This window comes from Zeus faber, assembly GCF_960531495.2.
Source record: "Zeus faber genome assembly, chromosome: 1".
Taxonomy (NCBI): Eukaryota; Metazoa; Chordata; class Actinopteri; order Zeiformes; family Zeidae; genus Zeus; species Zeus faber.
Window position 1 is genome coordinate 61,628,608 of NC_137193.1, and position 23,841 is coordinate 61,652,448.

Here is a 23,841-nt window from a genome sequence, read left to right on the forward strand (position 1 = left end):
TAACAGGAAACACAACTGCATTAACAGGAAACACATCCACATTTACAGAAAACACAACCAAATTTACAGAAAACCCAACCACATTAACAGGAAACAACCGCATTAACAGAAATTACAACATTGATAAATCGTAAAAAAACAACTTTTATATCAATCCCCAGTTTTTATTTTAACCATTCTAGAAAGAAGAAGTCTTTATTTATCACACACACGATGGTGGCCAGTGAAATGGATTCTCTGCTTTTGACCCATCCTGGCTTGTCCTTCCTCCGGGGGCACAGCCAGGAGCAGTGGGCAGCATACGTGGACGCGCCCGGGGACCAGGTGATAAGTGTCCATCGCTGGTCAGACGATGATGGGTGCATGTTTTTGAGGGGGGTCCTTACTGACGTGAGGTGGAGGAAACCCCATGTGAGCACGGGGAGAACATGCAAACTCCACACAGAAAGGCTCCTATTTGGGAGATAACCCACCGGAGCCAACAGCGCCCCAGGCGGGAATCGAACCCAGGACCTTCTTGCTGTGAGGCAGCAGTGCAATGCACTGCGCCACCGTGCCACTTCTAGTGCAATGTTCCAGAGAAAACAGCTTCAACCAGCTCTGTGATAGCGTGGTGAAGTTTGCAAACAATTCAAATCTTTTGGCCGAAAAAGGGGATTCACCTGCGAACAAATCACTGATTCACTGAGGCAGTGAATCATTGAATCAGTGATTTGTTTCTTTTTTCTGTGATTCTGAATCACGTTTGCTCGCAACTGACTGGGAGCTCAACTGAACTGACAGATGTACAGATCATTTCAGGAAGTGATTCAGTTCAGTTCGTTAACCTAAAAGATTTGACTGCTTCAAACTTCACCACACTATAATGGAGCCAGTAGAAGCTGTTTTCTCTGGAACATCGCACTGATATGGCTAGAAAATAAAAACTGTGGATTGATATAAAAGTTGTTTTTTTGATTTATTAATTCCATGGAGGAAGCAGATGGAGGATAATTAGACAAGAAATATTTTAGTTTCATATATTTAATTGCAGATAAATCAGTGCATCCAGTGTGGCTCACTTCCATAATGTGGGTTTGCAGTTGTGTTTTCTGTCAATACGTTTGTGTTTTCTGTTAATGCAGTTGTACTTTTCGTAATTTGCTTGTGTTTCCTTAAGTTGCAATGCGTTGAGCTCTCAGGGCTACCCTAGATGATAACTTCCACAACTGATTTTTTGAAGACTGAATCATTTGATGCAGGATGCCCTCTGTGTTTTACAGACCAGGCAAATAAAGAACTGATCCGTTGGTTTCGCTTCTACGGTCAATGTTTAGTCACTTCCCTCAGCTAAATGGACTCCTTTGTTGCATTGCTTACGCCAGATGGAGCGGTTCACACCTCCAGTCTAAGTCTGGCACAGAGGTCTTCAGCTGGTCATACATATTTTGAGCCCACCTATGGGGAGAGAGCCAAGGTGTAGTTGGCCATATGGGATTCTTCTTGCTACTGTTGGCCCTCATCTTGCATCCGAATGATGTGGCCAAGCCACCTGAGTTGATGTTGTGTGATGACGTCCTCAAAGCTCTTGCAAGTGTTCTGTGGGGCACGGTCATGCACGGTCACTTTCAGGGTGTGCTGAAGGCATTTCACCTAAAAGGTCTCCATGTGTCGCCTGTAAAGTGTCCATGTTTCAAACTCATAGACAAGGGTGGATCAGCACACTTTCACACGCCTTATGGTGAAAGGTCCTTGGTGTCCAGGTTTCAGATTGTTGTGATTGAACGCCCTCATTCCTCGTCATCCAAAAGAGGAGCAGGCCTCTTCTACTGTATACTGCCTCCATGTCTTTGAGTGTTGTGATGCCCAGTAGAAAGACACAGGTCATGTTTTGAAGTAATTAGTAAGTAATAAGTAAGCCTGGTTGATCGACCGCGAAGGGAACAGTTTGCTTGCGGGCTGAATGCGCAAACCGACTGACTGACTGACTGAATTACTAATCGAGGACCGTTTTCTCCGTATGAGTGCGCAGCGAGCCTACTTATTGTTTTATTTTTGACTGACTGGCTGTCTGCACGTTTGCTGAGATCTCCACCTTACAGGAACAGGAACAGCATGGATGCAGTGTGTGTTAGACTGCAGCTCAGCAAACTGTGAACTAACACCGTACAAATGAGACTTTGATCACACTTATGAGAAGTGATGGCTGTGTGTGTGTGTGTGTGTGTGTGTGTGTGTGTGTGTGTGTGTATGTGTGTGTGTGTCTGTGTCTGTGTGTGTGTGTGTGTTGGCGTGCCTTCTGAGTGCGTGTGAATGTGTTTGTGTGCACATGTTGTCAAGTAGCTGCATAGGTGGGCGGTGCTCGACTAAATACGTGCGATTGATAGAGTGACGTTTGGTGTGTGTGTGTGTGTGAGTGTGTGTGCCTGCAAAGGGACAAACGTGTCACTTCGCGTCTGATAGCTCAACTCTAATTACTATAACACATCGTCAGGACGGTGGAGGACTAATTGCGCTGGAGTGTGTTCGATTGTCACCTTGAGGTTTTCACTGATGTTCATGGCTGATTACGTTGGAGGGACGATAATTGAAAGCAGAGGATACAGGAGTGGGAAGAGAGGGAGGGAGAGGGAGAGAAAGAGAGGAGTATTAGCTCTGTGAATTTAAATAAGATTTTCATCAAGACTGTTGGTAGCTTAAGCAAATTAGCCGTCAACATTTAACGCCTTCTGATTAAAAACTGTTTTCCTGCCTCTCACCATCTCTCTTTTTCAATCCATCCATCCCTTTATGTCCCCCTCTATCCATCCATCCATCGATCTACGTACTTTTTCTCCGCATGCCACCATAATTTTCTCTGTCTTCCTCACCCTCTCCTTCTCTCAATTTCTCTCTCTTTGTCTCTCCCTCCTCCAGAATCAAACTGCACCTACTTCAAGTTTTTCACCACCGGGGAGAACGCCGTCATGTTCCAGAAGACGACTCAAAAGAGTGAGTCTGCGCACCCCCCTCGTCCCTGCGTCCCCCCACCTTCACCCCTCTGTCCATCCATAATCCATCTATCCAGTCTCAATGCACCATCCCGTGAATATGCAAAACAGACGCGATAAATTGATGAATCAATTCCTGTTCCTATTTGTGTGGTGAACCGTGATTGGGTTAGACTTTCAGAAAATTCAGAGATAGTGCGGAAATGCACGTCTGCGTTTGTTCCCAACTCGTTTTCTCCCCAAAAAACTCTCTTTTGGAGAGGAACATGAACACCGAGAACTAGTGACAAGTTATACACACAAAACCACCTGTATAGTAAATGGAACGGAGCCAGATCTCTGGTCTTTCACGTCTCTTTGTCATCGTTCTCCATCACCTCTGCTGCACCCCCACCCCCCACCCTCTCGTCCTTATCCTCTGTCCTCCACAGTCCACCCACACCAAACAGCCTTTCTCTCCTCATGTCTTCGCCTCGCTCCTTGTATAATGTCCTTGTGGTGCATGTGGCACTCTGGAAACAGCTCTCCCAGAAATCACAGCCACCATTACAAACAGAAACTAGGGTTCACGCGGCTCAGCATTTTGGTACAGATCAGCGTACTTGTGAGTTTCACCTCCATGGTACAGTAAGAGCTGGACCACGTTATTCTAATCAGGAGATGAAAAATATACGCACACTTTCATTATCTGGATCCTAGATTATATCATAAAACATTTGAACGGAACTACTGCTACTGCTCCCGTCTCTCTCTCCTTCTCTCCCCGTCTCTCTCTCTCAGACCGTCCCCCTCGCCCCTCAGGATGGCTGTTGCTGCGTGAGCTATTTTAAATGTATTTCGCCCACCTGCGACTCCAAGTGGCTCTGGTGTCTCTTTGTAGCGCCTCTGTTTGCTGCCCGCTCTGCAGTAACACCCCGCTTTCTCATCAAAATGTGACGCTGATGCAAAAAAACGACGACAAAAAAAAGAAAGTTATTTGTCAACATTTTGAAGGACTTGATATAATGACGATTAACCGATGGAACTGATGAGGGAATCCATGATGACGTCACAGACAAACGTCTATCCCCTGAACTGGCGAATGAAGTGAAATCTGGTTTCTGATCTACCTCTACTTTCTGTTTTTTTTTCTACAGCCGTATCTATAGATAGTCAGTACTGGAGATGCCACACTGGTCTTCCATTTAAAATCGCTTCACGATCCTTCTCTTTGCAGATCTCAATGTTGCTGCAGCCATGTTGGCCCTGTTCAGTTTGTTCCTGATGGTGATGGGCGCAATTTGCATCACCATGGCTCTCAGTAAGGAGATTGTGTTCTTCCTCAAGCCGGCGTCCTTTTGCTTCATACTGTCAGGTACGAGAGCCGGTGACTCAGCATCGTGTTGCTGAGTCTATGGGTTGACGTGCCCACACCAGTGTTGCCACCAAAATGACATACTGTCATACTATTTAGTGCTCTAACTTAGTTAGTAGTGTAGAATGCCCAGATAGTATGTGAAAAGTACCAGAATGAAATATGACATACAGTGAAATATCGTCATATACAGATACTGCACACTATGCCGGCAAGCATATCCCACAATGCATTGTGAGGGCGAGAAGCCGTAAAGGTTTCTAAGCAACGTCATCATCAACCCTCAAGGACAGGAAGTGGAGCGGTTATATGACGGTGTACTGTATGTCCGTGAAGCCATCGTTCTTTTAACTCACACACTAAAGTACGCCGAACATTAGTAGGGATGTGTAGTGTGTAGTACCCCATTTTGCACGCAGGGTAGGTGTTTTACTGAGTAGAAAAGGCTCTGCCCCCAGCATGAAAAGAAATGGCTCACGCATATTGCCTCCATGTCACCTATTTGTGATGGTCCAATAGCTCTGTAAATTCACTCAAACTACATTGTCTCTCTACGTCTTTGTTGTCGTGGTTGTGGCAAACAGACAGACTTTCTTTGTCCCGGTTGTGAGCTTTTCCGAAAAAAAGTTGAATCGGAAAGGGGACACATCCAATCGGAATGAATAAAAGGCTGTCGAGAGAAAAAAAAAAAAGGCTTTGGTCACGCCGAGAAGCTGGAATGTTTTTGTGGAATGATGACCCTCTGCCTCTCTCCCTCTCAGGTGTCCTGGTCCTGTTATCGCTCATGGTGTTCCACCAGTCGGTCCTGGCCCTCCTGGCCAGCGACCACACCGTCCCGCTGCACCACGAGCTGTCCTGGTCCGTGTCCTGCGTGGGCTGTGCGGGGGCCGTACTCGTCGTGGGCGGCGCCCTCTTCATACTCCTGTCACTGCCCTACAGCCCCTGGCAGCGGTGCCTCCCTCACCGGAGCAGCGCCAGCTAGTGACCGTCTTACTGCACTTTATCTCTCTCTTTCTGTTTCAAGGATTCCCAAAAGCTTCTTCGCAAAGAGATCCCCCCTTTGTCCTAATTTTGATTACATATTTAGCCATAACAATAATACTATAACTTTGTTTTGCTATTATCATTTGGGATGATGTTGAAGGCTATCTTGACCGTTTGAAGTCCCAGATTATCATTGTATGCTGGTCAAACATTGTCCTTTACACTTTTAAAAAAAAATCTTGATTAGTCGGGTTATTTGGAGCTTAGCGAATTTCTGTTTTACCTTAATCAAGCTAAACTCAGTTTAATTATATCTATTTTAGTGATCGACTAACTCGTTTCTGTATTCTGCCCCAAGAAACCCATAGTTCCACGAGAAAAACCGAACAATGCTCTTGTAGACCAGGTTGAAGCATGCTTTAAAAAGTTGTTCCCATGACTCGTTTTCAGAGTACCGATGACCTTTTTCAGTGCTCAACTAGAATTAGGCCTGGATTTATTTATCTATTTACTACCAAAACAGGTAAACATGAGCTCCCTCAATCAACTATGAACTTCAGGACGCATTCTGTCGATAAGTGATAATGGTGGTGATCTTGGTGCTAAGAAGAGTTTGGGAAGCAAAGCCCTGCGGTCTTAAATATAATGCAGGGCTTGGAGTCAATTTACTGTTAACTCATCTGAAAACCTTATTGTTTTGTTATAAAATGTGTAGAAATATGAACAGCTAATAATAAAAATTGTATAATAAAGTAAAATGTTTTGATTTTTTGTTAAATTTCAAGAGATGTCGTTTTATTTTGGAAGCAATATCGATGGCACTAGTTTATTGGTTGTTATGTGCAGGCGTTTTGACACCCAGTGTCAAAACGGCTGTCACCCAGTGGCGATGAATTGTGTTTCCGTCACATCACATTGATAAAATTAAATAGACTATATCATGGAGACAATATTGTGATATAAAGAAATTGCTATTTGAAGACAGCTTACTTAGTGGGTTTTTTGATTATCCTTTATTTATTTAACCAGTAAAATGACCCAGAGGCACAGTGAGTCACACACAGTAAAAACCATAATTGAGTTACTGAAGCAACTGAGTAACTACGGTAATAGGTTAATATGTATGTAGGACAGTGGCATGTTTTGACCTTCGTTTGTGGGATGATTTATACTAGAATTAAGTGCTTGTCTGAGGCCGAACAGAATTATTTAGTCTCTGGTCCATTTTGAATTCAGATGGCCGTGCACAAATTACTTTATTTTATTATTAAAACATAAATATTTAACGTTGCCCTTCCGCAGGCACCCTTTGTCTCTCTCTAAGTGTCTGATATTCTCATCCTTAGTGGCACTTTACACATTCGGCCACTCCGCCCGGATGTCTCTGGGGAGGTCATTTTAAATATATTTTGAATAATTTAGCGCAGTTCCATTTCAGAGATATCACACATTCTATTACCTCCATCGTGAGTTTAGTCAAACATTCATCCCATATTGATGGGCATTTCAAAGGTGCAAACATTTAATTGAACAAATACATACATTGCATTTGATTGGTGACAGAGTAGAATGATGTTAATTGTGAATCGTCTTTATTGTCCTCTTAATTTTCTTTTTTAACCTGAGTTCTTATCAGGGGAGTTGGACCGCTATGAAGGTGAAGCCTGCAGTATGCAGTATTCGTAGTGTCAGCATTGCAGCATTCGTAAAGCTGCATGCATTTTATTATTTTAGGCTAGGTGGAATTAGCCAGGAGCAGATAGAACACATCATGACAGGGCTCCTTAGTGTGTGTGGGGATGGGGGTTTTAAACCTGACGCTCCTTAGCCCAATCAACGAGCGTCAAGTGTGGCCGCTCAAGCCACCCCATCCACCACAGTGGTGTAGAGAACCTCTGTCTTTAAGTTGCTTGCTCTGAGGTCCTCACCGACTTTGTTCACCAAAAAAATGAGGCATTTGGAGGAAACTGGAAGCTTGAGACGTTGATTTTAACCATTTATCAAGGAAAGGTTTTTGCTGAGCGACTCTGGGTGTATGTTTGATTTGTCCCTCTGCTTGCTACTTCATCACACTAGAGCACACTGTACAATGCATCTGCGACGTACCTCGTCGAGGTTGAGATGTTTTGACGCCTCGAGTTTGGGTTCACCCTCGCTGCCACCTTGTTAGGAAATGGATGCAGAAATTCCAAATGTGTGTGTTCCAAATCAGGGTTTTTGGACACTGATGTGGGAGTGTAACAACTTCTTAAAATATACCCCGCTTTAAGTCTTAATGTCATCTTTACGGGACAATCATGTTTAAAATCACATCTGAGGGAAATTAATGATAAGTTTCTTATTTTTTCCATTGACTTCCATTCAGCAGTAGGGCAGTGGCTCAGGAGACAGAACGGGTCGTTGGGTAATGGGAAGGTTGCCAGTTCGATCGCCGGCTCTACCCAGTAGCATGCTGAAGTGTCCTTGAGCAAGACACTATCATCATCCACTGGTGTAAAGAATATTTGTAAGTCGCTTTGGACAAGAGTGTCTACTAAATGAAGTTTTGTCATTCAGTAGGAGTTTTTCTGAAGCAGTGACCATTGGCTGCCAGTTTAAATCCCTTCAACTTGGTCCAGACCAGTACAGATGCTTATAGATGGTGGTTTTCATCCAGTCAGTAGTTTCCAGCTCATAACGTGGCTCATACTCGAGGCTAAATTTAGAGTGTGTCCAATAGGACTGACATGGAAGGAGAAACAAAACCTGAAGACAAGCTGCATGGGCACACACACACACACACACACACACACACACACACACACACACACACACACACACACACACTCACACACACACACACACACACACACACACACACACACACACACACACACACACACACACACACACACACACACACACACACACTCATGTGCTCATATCCATAAATACAGATGCATACCGAAATTCAGCCGCATGTATGTGACCATAAAGATAATCCGTCTTAGAGACACACACACACACACACACACACACACACACACACACACATACATACACATTTCAAATAATATTGAAAAGATATACCTCCAAGACATGATATGTGTCAGCAGATATAGACATACTTAATCCCACACAAACAAACAAATACATACATACATACATACATACATACATACACAAACTGATTCTTATGTACATAGCCTCAGGACACACACTGAAATACACTGGTACTGTATACATGTGTACATACAGAAACTCAGTCCCTCAAACAATCACACACACATCTACATATGAGGGAGATGACATGAATGTACACACTCGCACACTCACACACACACACACACACACACACACACACACACACACACACACACACACACACACTAACTAAGTCAACACACAGGTGTGTGTGTGTGTGTGTGTGTGTGTGTGTGTGCACAATCACTCAGCACCTTGTTTGAGCTGTAGAGTGCCATGCTCCATAAATATTTGCAAGATCAGCTCAGGCGATATGCGTACGACAAGTGAAAAGGGTCGAAGGTACTGACAGTGAACGTGGATACGTGTTAACTTGTCTAGCAACATGTGTGTTGAAGAATTGTCATGAGAAATGTATGGACATTTTAACACACACACGCTCAACATAAGCGTCTCTGCACTGACCCTCCTTTAGAAGTGTAGTCAGTGTTTTGACCCTTTTCACTCGTCACAATGCAAGAACATTAACACAAACACACTATACACAGACATGAAACACATACGTCCATACAGCCCTCCTACACGCACACTCACACCTCTCCATTGCCACTCGAGGTCTCGTCAAGCTCTAAAGAAGCACTACACCGAAAGGTCGGATGTCGTCAGCAGTTGAAACATTAATCATCTCTATGTGAAGTTTCTGGATTTACAGAGGCACTGGGTCACAGAGGAGGGTGTGGCCATTCTGAGCACACGTCACCCACTTTGAACTTCACTTTATTTTTACTGTGTTTTATAGTTCAAACATTTTTTCTATGTTTTTTACTTTTTCTTTAAGTACTTTTATTTATTTTCTTACTTTTCATTATTTTCGGAGTTAATATTTTTTTGCCTTTAATTTATTACTTTAATTTTACCAACATTTTCAAATGTATATTTTTCATCTTTTAGTATTTTTTTTTACTTCACATGGCCTTCACTTATTTTTACTTTATTTAAAGTCCCTGTAAAGCAAATATAAATATGTCCTCTGAGTTTGTCACCCAACAGAAAAATGTGTTGAATGATTAAAAATAATCGGCAAGTGTATAAAATGAGGTTTCAAAAGGCACTGTAGAGCGGAGTTCCGGGCTGGTACCTTTGTTTATTTTACCACCGATGCTCAGAATCCGACCTGGTGTTTATGTAGTGTTCATGTAGAGGCTATGCCAAGCGGCAATGTTTAACATCATTACATTTCACTGCATATATGTATGAAAGTATGTATATGTATATGTATGTGACAAATAAAAAAATCTTGATCTTCTTGACTCTTGAATCTCTAATTTAGGTCCGTCCAAAAAATATGGAGAGCAAAAATGGTGAGAAACAGTTTAACGGTCCAACTCCACAGTTCAATACAACATCATTTAGTCTTTTTGTATGTTTTCAGCAATGACGTTCAAACAGGTACAATGTGTTTATAAACAAATCACTAAAATGACTTTACACAGACTTTAACTATGTTCTCACTTTATTTAACTTTTCTCAGAAAATCTCTTAAATATTATATAAGTATACTATTATATTTTTTACTTTATTCTCGCAAACAGAAGAAACATTTCTGCCGTTGGCCTTGAGCAAGGCACTGGCCTCCGAAGAGTCGTTCCCCTGGCAGCAGCTTGTTACTGCTCCCTGGGTGGATTAAATGCACAAGGATGGATTTCGGGTTTATTGAAAATGTACTTGGCCAGCAAAGTAAATAACATGTGGTGTTTGTTTAACGGGGCTCTGTGTCCCAGGGGGGTGGAGCGTTTCTGAAACCTAGCACCCAAAATGTTGTCCGAGTGTCCTGTAGCACACAGTTCACATGGTGAGTGGACAACGGAGACTCTTACCCCACTGAAGGCCAAAACACACACACACACACACACACGCACACACACACACACACACACATGCACACACACACACACACACACGTAACATGAGTTGCTGACTTTAGACACCTGACTCTCAGAAAACTGTATATATAGCCGTCTAATCATTTTGCCACCCAGAGAGAGAGAGAGAGAGAGATACATTTTTAACTGCAAACTTAAAAAATGTTGTCTTCAAAGATTCAATTCCAAGGTTATCTGTATACATATTTTTTTAACAGCAATGTGAAATCTGTTTAAATTGTACTTTATCTATACTTATCTGTGTGATTGTGTGTGTGTGTGTGTGTGTCGGTGTGTGTGTGTGTGTAACATATATATATATATATATATATATATATATATATATATATATATATATATATATAAAAAATTTTTTTCATTATTATTTATTTTTTAACAGCAACGCTGTTAAAAAACTAAATGTGTAAATAAATAAATAAATAAAAAAATTTAAGTTTCTCATTTGTATATTTTATATATTTTGCAACATAATTTTTTTCTGTTTAAAGTTTGGATATTTTCCTTTTTTTGTTTTCCAATTGCCTTGGCAATGTAATCATACTTTTCCCCCCATGCCAATAAAGCTTTTTGAATTTAATTGAGAAAGTGAGATAGAGACTCAGAGAAAGAGAGAGAGATTTTAATTTTAACCCAAACAAACTAAACTAAAACACCCATTGGCAGGCATGCACGCACGCACACACACACACACACACACACACACACACACACACACACACACACACACAAACACCCCACCCCCCCACCCCACTATCTTGCCCTAAAAAGCCAGCACAGCGTAACCATGGCGACAGAAGCACCTCAACCACGTCAGGACGCTGTGAGCACAGTTTGGCCGTCGACACTGGACGTGACGAAAAACCAATATGGCTCCGAAAGAGGAGTGACAAAGCACAGCAGACAGAGCTGCATCAGACCTCCAGACAACCACAGCAAAACACTACAGTTCTGCAAATTTAAACAGAAACATCCTAAATTCTACCAAATCGCAGCGCAAAACAAAATGCCAAATCTCGCAGGGTATATATATATATATATATATATATATATATATATATATATATATATATATATATATATATACACACACATACGCATACATGCATATAATATACACTACTCACAAAAAGTTAGGGATATTTGGCTTTCGGGTGAAATTTCAGGATGAACCTAAAATGCACTATAACCTTTACAGGTGAACTTAATTTGACCTTCTTTAAACTTTTGAATGCACATGTCCAACTGTTCAATGTTTCAGTACTTTTTGCACAACTTGCTGTTCTCTAACAAGGAGCTGAACAGCAAAATTCACAACAGGTGTTTGATCCATGAATCGACCAATACATTTCCTGGTTCAATTAGAATTGGTATTTAAACAGTCCTCTTCATCATGCTGTTGACCTCATGGGACCAAGACGACACCTAACAATTGATCAACAGTACCTCAGCATTGTGAGGCTTCAAACAGGATGTTCTCAGAGGGAAGTGGCCACTGAGCGTAGAGTGTCACAGAGTGACATCAGCAGGTTGCAACAGAGAGACTGGAGGAGTCACAGAAAGGCATAGAAGTAGACGTCCTTTGGCCACATCCCACACTGATGAGCGCTTCATTGTGAACAGTGCCCTGCAGAACCGGATGATGAATGCCACTCAACTCCAGACACATTTAAGGGAGGTGAGAGGCACCCAAGTGTCACGTCAGACCATTCGAAACCGTTTACATCAGCGTGGTCTGTGTGCTAGACGACCTGCAAGGTTACCTGCCCACACCACTAGGCACAGGCATCATCGTCTTGCATGGGCCAGATAGCATTAGGCTGGACGAGGCACCAGTGGGCCTCAGTCCTGTTCTCTGATAATAGTCGATTCACGTTGAGCAGAAATGATGGCCGCCAACGATGTTGGAGACATCAAGGAGAGCGCTATGCATCAGCCACTGTTGTCACCAGACGAGCCTTTGGTGGTGGTGGTGTTACAGTGTGGGCAGGTGTGTCTAGTCAATACAGAACTGCCCTACACTTTGTGAATGGTACAGTGACAAGCCCATACTACCCGAATAGCATCATTAATCCAGTCATTGTGCCCCTGCATGAACAACACAGGCCAAAATCCATCTTCATGGACGACCATGCTCCAGCTCATCGAGGTCGCATCATTAGGGAACGGCTGCTGGAGACTGGGTACCTCAAATGGAGTGGCCTGCACTTTCTCCAGACCTGAATCCCTATAAATCTCCTCAGCAATTGGCTCTCTAATTACAGAGCTCTCCTTGCTATTATTCAAATTAATTTCCAACTTCACCATAGGCTTCTGAGTTATATTTACCAACTTCTTAAATGATGGGGATGTAGTGATAGTTGTCAGCATCTTATCTACAGACTTTGTAGACACTGAAAAAGGTCGTCATTGTTTTATTGGTAGTGGATCTCATCCTCACAACCTCACTTGTATCATTACAAGGAGTTACAGAAGTAGAAGTTGTCATCATCGTTGTTATAATATCCTTTTCTGCCAATGTTGTAGCTAGAGTAATAACTGACGATAATACGTTAATATTACTAGTTATTCCCCAAGCTAAGGTAATAGATGTCATCGGTCCAACAGTTTCCTTGGAGTGACTAGTTGCTTTTGAACTTCTTGAGCAATCGTACTTATTTCTTTAGTAACCAGACCTTTTACTTCAAGCATTATCTTATGAGTTCTGTATACCGCTTCCCAATAATTTTACCTTGGGATATATTTAAACTTTGGATCCAAATATGTGCATGTATATTCTCCTTGATCTTCCCATAGGACATTATTTACGACAAGCAAATAGTCATCTTGAACTTTAACCCATCTCCTGTCATTATACAACATATATTTTCGTTGATCGCGAGGCACGCTGCTAACATCAGGTCCTGTTAGCACTATGTCTTCACCATGCGCATTTTTCCATTTAGGGGAAATATTTCCATCAGTATTCCATTTACTACTTTTATATGAAAGGTAAGCTGCATTTCCTAATTTAGTTGTAACCACAGTATTTGCAGAAATTGGAGTTGTAGAAATCTTCTAAGGCGCAGCAGTAGTTACTGTAAATGCAATACATCTGCAACATTAGTGACTTTCAGAATTAAAGAGGTGGATGTCTGCTTTATTTTTTCAGTTTGTGGAAGAGTTGATACTTCAGTTGTCAATTTTCCTACTTCTTTAACAACCGTGGGCTCTACAATTTTACTTTCATTTATTATCACAAGAGTCACAATTTTGTATTCGTAGTCTGGCCCTGTTTGCACTCCATCCTCTCTCACATTCACTCAATTTGGATCATAATAAGAACAATTGTCGTCTCCTTGATCTTCAGTCTGGGATCTACGTAGATAAAGACTACAGTCCTCCTCAATCTTCAGCCTTCTTCGATCATTTAGCAGCACATACTTCTCTAGTGATGATGTTACTGACAAGTCAGTTACCTTGCCATGCTTGTCTTCCCACTGGACTCGGAATTCCCTTTTTTAATCATTTTCTTTTGTACACTGACATGGTAGCTGAACTGACTTTCCCAAAGTCACTTCAACCCTAGTACTCGTATCGCTTTGGTCTAACCCTTTTTCAGTTTGACCTTGGACTCCTTGGTCTAACTGGGTCTGCGTATTTTCCTGGAGAGGGATCACAGCCCTCTGGAGTCTTTGATGACTTATACTTTCTGTAGTTAGACTCTGTTGTTTCTGGGACATGTTGTAAATCAATGTCACCAAAGTGTCTTTCTTGCTCAGGGACTGACAATTCATCCCTGGGATCATCAAAAGTGTGCTCAACATTATCATGTACACCCACATCATCGTCAATTCCTTCTTCTGGATCATGACCTTGGAGGTCCTCCATTGTGTCTGCAGCTTCTGTTGGCTCTCTTGAGCTTTCAACATCTCTGCTCTGTGATCGTGGCACCTCTACTTTTGGCACTCTAACACAGTGTGATAAATGGTACCATGTAGGAGAACCTTTAAACTGAACCGCAGTTCCCGTACTGCGAACAATTTCAAATGGTCCTTCGCAGCGTTTGTTAAACCACTTCCTCCTAAACACCTTCACGAATACCTTGTCTCCAGGTTGCACCGCGTTCCTCTTTTGCTCATCAAGTCTCTCTAGCACCTCCTCTTGTTTTTGGCTGTCAGAGATATATGTGTGTATTCTCTTATGCAGTGCAGCCATATAGTTAACATACACTCGCATTTCATCTTCTAAATGGGCTAAACTTGCACCCTTTCCACTTGTGCGCAAACAAGGTGTTGGCATCCGTCTACACGTAGCCAACTCATGGGGGGTCATACGCAAATCACGGAGCCCACTTGAACAACACCATTAATGCCAACGGAAGCGCCTCTATCCAATTCAGACCTGTGTGCTGACAGATTTTAACAATACGATTTTTCAGCACACCATTCATTTTTTTACAAACACCTTGGCTTTGCGGATGATAAACAGCTCCTAGACATTGTTTAATTGCCAATTTTTGCAGAATTAATTTTACTGTTCTATCCATGAACTCTTTCCCATTATCTGAGGATATGCGATCTGGAAGTCCCCACCTGCTTATGACCTCACAAAAACTTGGCAACTGACTGAGCATCTTTATGCTTGGTTGGACATGCCTCAGGCCACCGTGAAAATCTATCCACGACGACTAACATGTATCTTTTACCTCCTACTGGTCTTACATGTCAACAAAATCCACAACCAACTCACGCATAGGACCTGTCCGAGTTGGACTGTGACCGGGTGGACCCATCACACCCCTCCGAACATTGTTTTTAAGACAGATTGTTCATCTGCCTATGACATAATCAGTTTGCTCAAGCAAGTACGGTGCCCAAAAACCATACTCTTTCGTGATTTTTCTCCTTACTTCCCCCCTTGCAACATAGGCTAACCCATGTGCTTCCTGAATCATCTTCCAAGTCCACTTCATGGGTGACAAGAAGAACCTTGCCTCCTTTGTTTGCTCCTGTAACTGCTCTTGCAGCCTCATCAGCCGCTTTGTTACATTGTGTAACCCTTGACGTGTCCATTTTGTGTGCCGCACACTTAGCTACAGCTATTTCCTTTGGTTTCATCATTGCATACATCAATATCATTATCTGAGCATGATGCTGTATTGGAGAACCATCGGTTTTCTTAAATCCTCGATTTTTCCACACTGATCCAAATAAATGACACACATTATTTGCATATGCAGAATCTGTATATATTGTCACTCACTTACCTTCGGCCAATAGACAAGCTTCAGTCAGGCCCATAAGCTCAGCAAGCTGTGCAGAAGCAGGTTGTGGTATTACTTCTGCTTTCTCAACCCCTGGGCTTTGACTACTGCATAACCAGCACTCAATGTATCTCCTATTCGATAGCAGGACCCATCAGTCCAAAAGCTTGCAAGTCTGATCTGAGCTTTGTATATTTCTCTACTTCCTGAACACAATTATGTGGCTCCCCATCCTCTGGAGTTGTCAAATTCTCGGCTGGATTTACCGTGACACACCTTACTAAGATGACATCTTCCTGCTCTAAGCCGATGATAGTAATCACACTCAACCAAAAACAATTGAATTTACCAACCCCAAATGAGACCAATAGCTTCCCACTTATGAAAGCAAATTCACTTGTTCATCATCTGATGCATCTGATCAGACTCATTTATCTTAAATTATCAAAATTATATCAATGTTCAGTCTCAAAACAGCCTCAATCAAGCTAAACCATACTCAGATAATGAAACCAATATTCACAGCACTCAACAGTAAATCAAATCAGTTTTACCACAAGTGATCAATCAAATCAATAATACTCAATTAATTAGGCAAATGCCTTAAGTCTCCCAGTAAATAATTGCAAATGTAATATATGAAATACAACTACTGTAAGCCTATATGTGAAAACAAGCTAAACATATATCAATTATGTAGGTTCTAACTAAATGTATAGACATATAGGTAAATGCAGGTGTCTATTGAAAGAGTTTGTGGATAAAACCACACTGGCCTTGTTCAAACTGGATTCAGGATTCCTATGGCTGTCATCCGCAAGCTCCAGTGTCTGTGAAGAACTGCCAGATGTCTTGTCATCTGCCCCTTGGATGATCCAATTTAGACACATTCCATCTTCTCTGTCTTTCCCCCAGCTTTCACTCAGCATAGTAAAAGAGAGGAAGAAAGAAAAAAGAAAAAGAACAGCACAAGAGTTCAGTGTCTTAGGCTCACTCTAAATTCTTATACACACTGTAATTTAATTCAGTGAGACATGCATTATCAGCTTTCTTATTTCTCGTGCATTTGAAATAAAGCAATATTTACTTTTATTCATACAAGGCATTTAAATCTAAAGAGTATATTAATCAATCTGATATCACCCTCAATTAATTATTTTATTCTATTTATCTATTTAATCAAATTTAATTAATATTTTTATTTTATTTATTTTTTCTTCTATCATACTAAGAGATTCACAGATCCTCTTGTCAGGAGGAGTTAACTAATTTCCCACTTAAATTCAACAAAGACTTCCAGTATAGACTGGTCGTCAGGGAGTGATCATCCTGTCTTAGCTCCCTTAGGTTCAAAGAGCACACACAACATCCTGAGCTGTTCTCTCTCACTCAGCAGCCAAAACACAAAATCTATCCTCTGGCAGCCAAAACCAGCTTCTCCTTCTATTTCAACAAGACCATCTGTTCTTTCAACCAGACAAAACTCATAGCAAGCACAGTCACACACACGCACGACAAGCATGAAAAAGACAAAGAAAGAACCCACACACTAATCAAACACTCACACAAATCCAACTTAAAAAATCAGAGCAGGAGGTTTTTCTTTCTTTTTCTGAATGTGTACATGCATGTGTAAGCAAACTGTTGTTGGTTTCTCTACTCCTTCTCCCAGAAGGCTCATCTTTTATCAAATGTATAAACGTCCTGTAACAGGCTCATATTTTTTTTATCAAATGTACAAACGTCCTTAAGAAAAGGCTCATACTGTATATGTTTTATCAAATGTATAAACGTCCTTAAAAAAGGCTCATATATGTTTTACCACTAAAGAAGCAAAAATGTCTCTCCTTATGTATTACTCAAACAACTCACCACCTATGTATAGCTATTTAATAACACATATATTCTCTATATCATTTACACATACACACGATCATTACAGATCTCTTCACACATCTTTAGCCACGGCAAACACACACACACAAGCACACACACACACACACACACACACAGACACAAAAAGACATGTCTGTCCAGCAAAACATCTGATCCTCCAAAGACTTCAACAGCGCTTAACTTTCTATTTTAACGTTGACTCATTTATACTTTTCTAATTTCATCAAAATTTTCCCTTTGGCCAAGCTTTTAACAAATTATCTTTTTAATCTGATTCTTTCATTATGCATGCTCAATGTCCACTGGTTCTCTCAGGCTGGTTCAGCCCTGTTTTTCCCACTTTTCTCAAACTTTATTTTTCATCTTATTTCCTCTTTTAAGCCTTTAACTTTTAACTCTTTTTTCACTTTCATCTTATTTCATATTATTTCATATTTAGACAATTCCCCTGGTCAGTGTTATTTCCTCTTTGTTTTTCTTACACAGATTTGACTATACTATATTTTCTTACGGCCAACTTTCACATAGCAGCTAATGTACACATGTCTTTCCGTTAAGAAGATACAGGCCCTGTCTTCATTAATCTTGCATTGTTATTTAGCTACTTTTTTGTTACTAGTTCTGCCATTCTACTATCACTTTTTACTTCAACTTAATTCTCTTTTAACTTATTTCTTATTTCTCTTCTCTCTATTCTCTATTTCTCTTTTTCTTCTTTTATTATTCTCTTATTCCCCTTAATTACGTCTTTTACAACTTAATAAACCCCAATTTAGACTGAAACTCACTTCACACATCAACACATCATCTCTTATCTCCGCACAATCTGCTCATGTCAGTGCATCCTACCTGCACAAAACACAACCGCTTCACAGACTACACAGCCGCTTGTATTTGTGAGAGAACACTCACCCAGAGGTGTTTAAAGTGGTAACTTCGCTGAAGTTGACGGCAGTGGCAGGTGAGGCCCAACACATCCTGTTTGTGACGCCATTTTGTAGTTTCTTTGTTTTTGATGATGTGCAGATGAAGAAGGAATCTCTGCTGACGCTGCCTTGATTATAATATTACGTTGATTACAAGGAAGAACAGCATCACACCAGACTTGCCATGGATGTCTGGGAGAGAAGGGAGTCAATGCAGTCTCTCCCGAATGGAACAAGAAACTGTCCTTTATACTTGTACAGAGATAACATCACACATCTGGTTCCATTACATAGGTCACAGTTCAGCACCTGTCGGACATAAATCTAAACATTTCCCATTCTCTTCTCCAAGGGCCCCTTCTACCTACCTTCCCTAAATAGACTCTCTAATGTTGACGTTCTCCATGTAACAATGGGAGCACCATATCAGAAGCAACATATGTTAGTACTTACACTATACAATGGGCTCTGTCTTGGAACCCAGTGCCCTCTTCAACCCAAACATTCCAGACACCTCAGGGACATCAAAAATAACATTCTGAAAGATGACAAGTCTGATCAGAATGGTGGCGCTCGGCTACAAAGACGAGAAACTGAAATGGGGAGACAGGTCTTTATATTCTTTAATTGTAGTCCTAAAAATGCCACTCAGACACTAGACGTGTCTTTTACAGTGAGGGGAGCTGTGCGACCACGTGGTGGCGTCTGGCACCAGCACTTTGTTTGAAAATGATCATACTGGTTTAATTACTTTGGGTTTAATGTTATTGCGTCCGGGGACAGGGGCTCTGTCCCAGTCCGTTCGGGCGGGGCAGGGAGACTTCTGTTGCCTAGTCTCACGTGATATTAGACACCTCTCACACGAGCGTGACGTTGTGGATCTGTAACAGTCATTATGTGGTAACAGACTTCGTACAGAACTTCTATGTAAAGGAGGCCAATGTGGGAATGATACCTGCTGCCTTTTCTACAAATTTATTATCCAGCAATGTTAGGATATAATGTATCTGTATGTAATACCTGTACATAATGTATGTATATATATTATATATACATCCATACATACACTGCTCACAAAAAATTAGGGATATTTGGCTTTCGAAATTTATGGAAAATGTAAAAAGTTCATGCTACAGTGATATTATATCATGAAAGTAGGGCATTTAAGTAGAAGCATGCAATGGTGATTTCCTCATCTCAAACAATTTATTGAAACAAAAGCCAACAACAGTGGTGGGTATACCACAACAAAAAATGTCAATGTCTCAATAAATTGTCATGTGCCCTTGAGGATCAATTACAGCTTGACAAGGACGTCTCATGCTGTTCACAAGTCGACTTATTGTCTGCTGAGGCCTGGCACCCCACTCTTCTTGAAGGGCGGCCCTCAAGTCTTTGAGGTTCTGGGGTACAGAGTTACGAGCCTCTACACAGAGACTCAGCTGATCCCATAGGTTTTCTATGGGATTCAGGCCTGGAGAAAGTGCAGGCCACTCCATTTGAGGTACCCCAGTCTCCAGCAGCCGTTCCCAAATGATGCGACCTCGATGAGCTGGAGCATGGTCGTCCATGAAGATGAAATTAGGCCTGTGTTGTTCATGCAGGGACACAATGACTGGATTAATGATGTTTATGTATAATGTATAATGATGTTATAATTAATGATGTTTTTAATGAGGTAGTATGGACTTGTCACTGTACCATTCACAAAGTGTAGGGCAGTTCTGTATTGACTAGACACACCTGCCTACACTGTAACACCACCACCACCAAAGGCTCGTCTGGTGAGAACAGTGGCTGATGCATAGCCCTCTCCTTGACGTCTCCAACATCGTTGGCGGCCATCATTTCTGCTCAGCGTCAATAGACTTTCATCAGAGAACAGCACTGAGGCCACTGGTCCCTCGTCCGGCGTCAATGCTCCCTGGCCCATGCAAGACGATGATGCCTGTGCCTGGTGGTGTGGTCAGGTACCCTTGCAGGTCGTCTAGCACACAGACCACGCTGATGTAAACGGTTTCGAATGGTCTGACGTGACACTTGGGTGCCTCTCACCTCCCTTAAATGTATCTGGAGTTGAGTGGCATTCATCATCCGGTTCTGCAGGGCACTGTTCACAATGAAGCGCTCATCAGTGTGGGATGTGGCCAAAGGATGTCCACATCTATGCCTTTCTGTGACTCTTCCAGTGTCTCTGTATCTCTGTTGCAACCTGCTGATACAACCTGCTGAACCTGTGACACTCTAAGCTCAGTGGCCACTTCCCTCTGAGAACATCCTGTTTGAAGCCTCACAATGCCGATGTACTGTTGATCAATTGTTGGGTGTCGTCTTGGTCTCATGATGTCAAAATGTGAACAAGATGAAGAGGACTGTTTAAATACCAATTCTAATTGAACCAGGAAATGTATTGGTCGATTCATGGATCAAAAACCTGTTGTGAATTTTGCCGTTCAGCTCCTTGTGAGAGAACAGCAAGTTGTGCAAAAAGTACTGAAACATTGAACAGTTGGACATGTGCATTCAAAAGTTTAGAGAAGGTCAAATTAAGTTCAGTAGCTCTGTAAAGGTTGTAGTGCATTTTAGGTTCATCCTGAAATTTCACCCGAAAGCCGAAATCCCTAACTTTTTGTGAGTAGTGTATCTATGTATGTATGTATGTATGTATGTATGTATATATGTATGTATGCATGTATGTATGTATGTATGTATGTCTGTTCATAAGCGGTCAATATCTGATGTTACTTGAAATTGAATCATGATCATAATATTTTGATCATAATTAATAATACAATTATAATTGCATTATTATATACACAATATGCATTATAATAAACAAATAAAATGTGTTGTATACAGATAAATATATATCTGCATACAATGTTACAACATATCTATTTTTGAGTGCTTTGTATATTGGAATTTATTTAATTGAAATACAATTCAATTCTTGAAAGAAACCAAATCCAGCCTTTGACTGGACTTTACAATTTTACGATAGCCCTTTAATTGTGTGTTCACATAAAATGTTCTAATATCATAACATTTCAAGGATTCATCGAGGAAGCAACATCCTCAAAACAACCAAACTCATTAACCACCCACTAAACGATGGTTCAAAATGGCTGACTAACGGCTAATGTTTGGAACCGGGTAAGCGGTTGCCAAGGCCACGGGACGCCTGAATACCATTCTCTTACAGGGAATAAGCACAAGCACAACACATAGCTGGTTTTCATAAATAACTTTAATGAATATATATATTTATGTATATATGCTTTGTATAGTTTTCAGTCTTTTCTGGTGAGGATTCGTATATTGTATTGCTTCCCCCATTCTATGTGTCTGAGTAGAAAGGTTCTAGTTCACCCCTTGGACGAGGTTCTATATCTTCTGTCAATAGTACTCATTTCGTCTGGTTTTACTGTTGGTTCAGCTTATTTCAACTCATTTCAACTCATTCCCCCAGTTTTTTGATAACAGAACAGCAAAAGATGAAAGAGGTGAGGCTTTCACCGTTGCAATCATTTGTATTTGTGTCAAAATTGGACATTTCTTTGCACGAAACACTGTCAGACAAAGAAATGCATAGGACTGGAACACGGTGCGACCAAAATGAGGAAAGCTCTCGGACAACACATAAACTCATGCGGGACATAATCTACATTTCGATATTTGGATCCTTGTGTTTGTTTTGATCAGATCCCAGGGGGCAATTTTAAGCTCATTCCAACGGGGCAGCTATCTAATAATTGTCCGATGTAAGGTTTGACCTGAGCCAAAATGCCTTTTAAATCTACACGTCTATTCTGGGACTTCAACAGAGGATGGATCGACCTCCAGCGTTGATCGGCTCTTTCGCTTGTTGCGCAACATTTTGGACCGCGCTGAACCAACAGCAGAAGCAAAATGAGACGACACTGAGCTCACGGCCCTAAAGCTCAAACAACTTATCTGACTGTATTTGCCTGGAAGGCGGAAGATACAGAGAGATACATGTTGTGTTTAGGAACTTTGAAACAATATCACATGAACAATATCTATATGTACCATCACGAGAAAAATAAATAAATTACTATAAATTCTATCTTCTACAGTTACACACTAGTCAGCATAACATTAAAAAAAGTATATATATAATTAGGCTACGCTGGAAATGTCGGTGGAACCAAATCAATAGCCTGGAGGGAGGAGAGGTGGTGATGGCAAGATGGTGCAGTGTTGGCAGGCCGCTAGCAACACTTGGGGATGAAGCCTGTTCGCGTTTAACACATTTAACTACTTCTCTACGACAAATTTGATCGGGATATTCACCAACAAACGGATGCCTGCGTGATGAGCTAATACGCTGTGAACAGGCGGCGTTGTGAAGTCTTTCCCGGTCCAAGTGCCCCTTGAGCAAGGCACTTAACCCGAAACTGGCCCAGAAAAAAAGCTGCTGAGTGTTCCCATGCAGGCCCACCCAGCGGGGCGGGGCGATACGGGCCAAGCGTTGCAGCGTCATATGGTTCTAGTTGTTCATAGGACGCTAACGGGAGGTTATTTGGATTCGAAGATAAGTAGCCTCGTCGGATTTTGTTTTACTGTTACACTACGGCCGCCACGAGCAACTCTTAAAACCTCACTTACCGGTTAACCAAACCTGCTGTTTTGTTCGGGAGGAAACCCCAAACTGCTTTCATTTAAGTCCGAGCAACACGGACCAACAATTTTGAGGGAAAAGGAATTAAATGAATTGGAAAAAGCTGTGGTAAAAAATATATGGTTTAAAAAAAAAGACAAAGTGTAGAAATACCCTGCCATTACCATAACGACCATAAGAACACCAGCGACGGGATATTAATACTCAAGAAGGTACAATCTCAAAACCTAGAAATGATAACCAATTACAAACCAAAGATTATACCATCTACAGACATTATGTGCTTTTTTTTTTCTGGCAGAGTTGAATGGATCCATAATATACTCAATAATACATTTATTATTCTAGCCACTGGAATAGGTATAGAGTTAGAGCTAAAAGCACGGTGGAGGAGAAGTGGAATAAAAACAGTATTGTGATCTCAATCCCTCCCTCATCATCTGCTCTCTATCGCCCCCTCTCTCTCGAACCCTCTGTCTCTACCTCCCTCCCTCTGTCTCATCTCGGCCTCTTGTCCCCCCCCCCCCCTCTCTCTCTTAATTCCTGGAAAGTGCTTTTGAGTTTAAATATTTACACACAGATAATAAATGCTGCCTTTAGTTTTGTTTTTTTAAATCTAGATTTACCAAAAATCCACATTTGAGGAGATCGGACTAAGGTCCGGAGGTGACTCGTCTCTAGGTGTGACGCCACCGGATCGTC

The 23,841-nt window shown here is 41.4% G+C and overlaps 1 protein-coding gene across 6 annotated transcripts in view; it reads left to right on the top strand.

Moving 5' to 3' along the window:
- LOC307231371 (voltage-dependent calcium channel gamma-6 subunit-like) overlaps positions 1-6,029 on the top strand; it is an 11,113-nt gene extending 5,084 nt beyond the window's left edge. For 5 of the 6 annotated variants that reach the window (XM_080002041.1, XM_080002043.1, XM_080002044.1 and 2 more), the window contains 4 exons: positions 2,896-2,970; positions 3,750-3,785; positions 4,186-4,323; positions 5,085-6,029. In XM_080002041.1, coding sequence (XP_079858167.1) covers positions 2,896-2,970; positions 3,750-3,785; positions 4,186-4,323; positions 5,085-5,305 — 470 coding nt within the window. In that variant the 3' untranslated portion in view covers positions 5,306-6,029. The remainder of the gene's footprint in view (positions 1-2,895; positions 2,971-3,749; positions 3,786-4,185; positions 4,324-5,084) is intronic. The other variant, XM_080002046.1, reaches the window with a different exon arrangement.
- Positions 6,030-23,841: the final 17,812 nt, after the last annotated feature.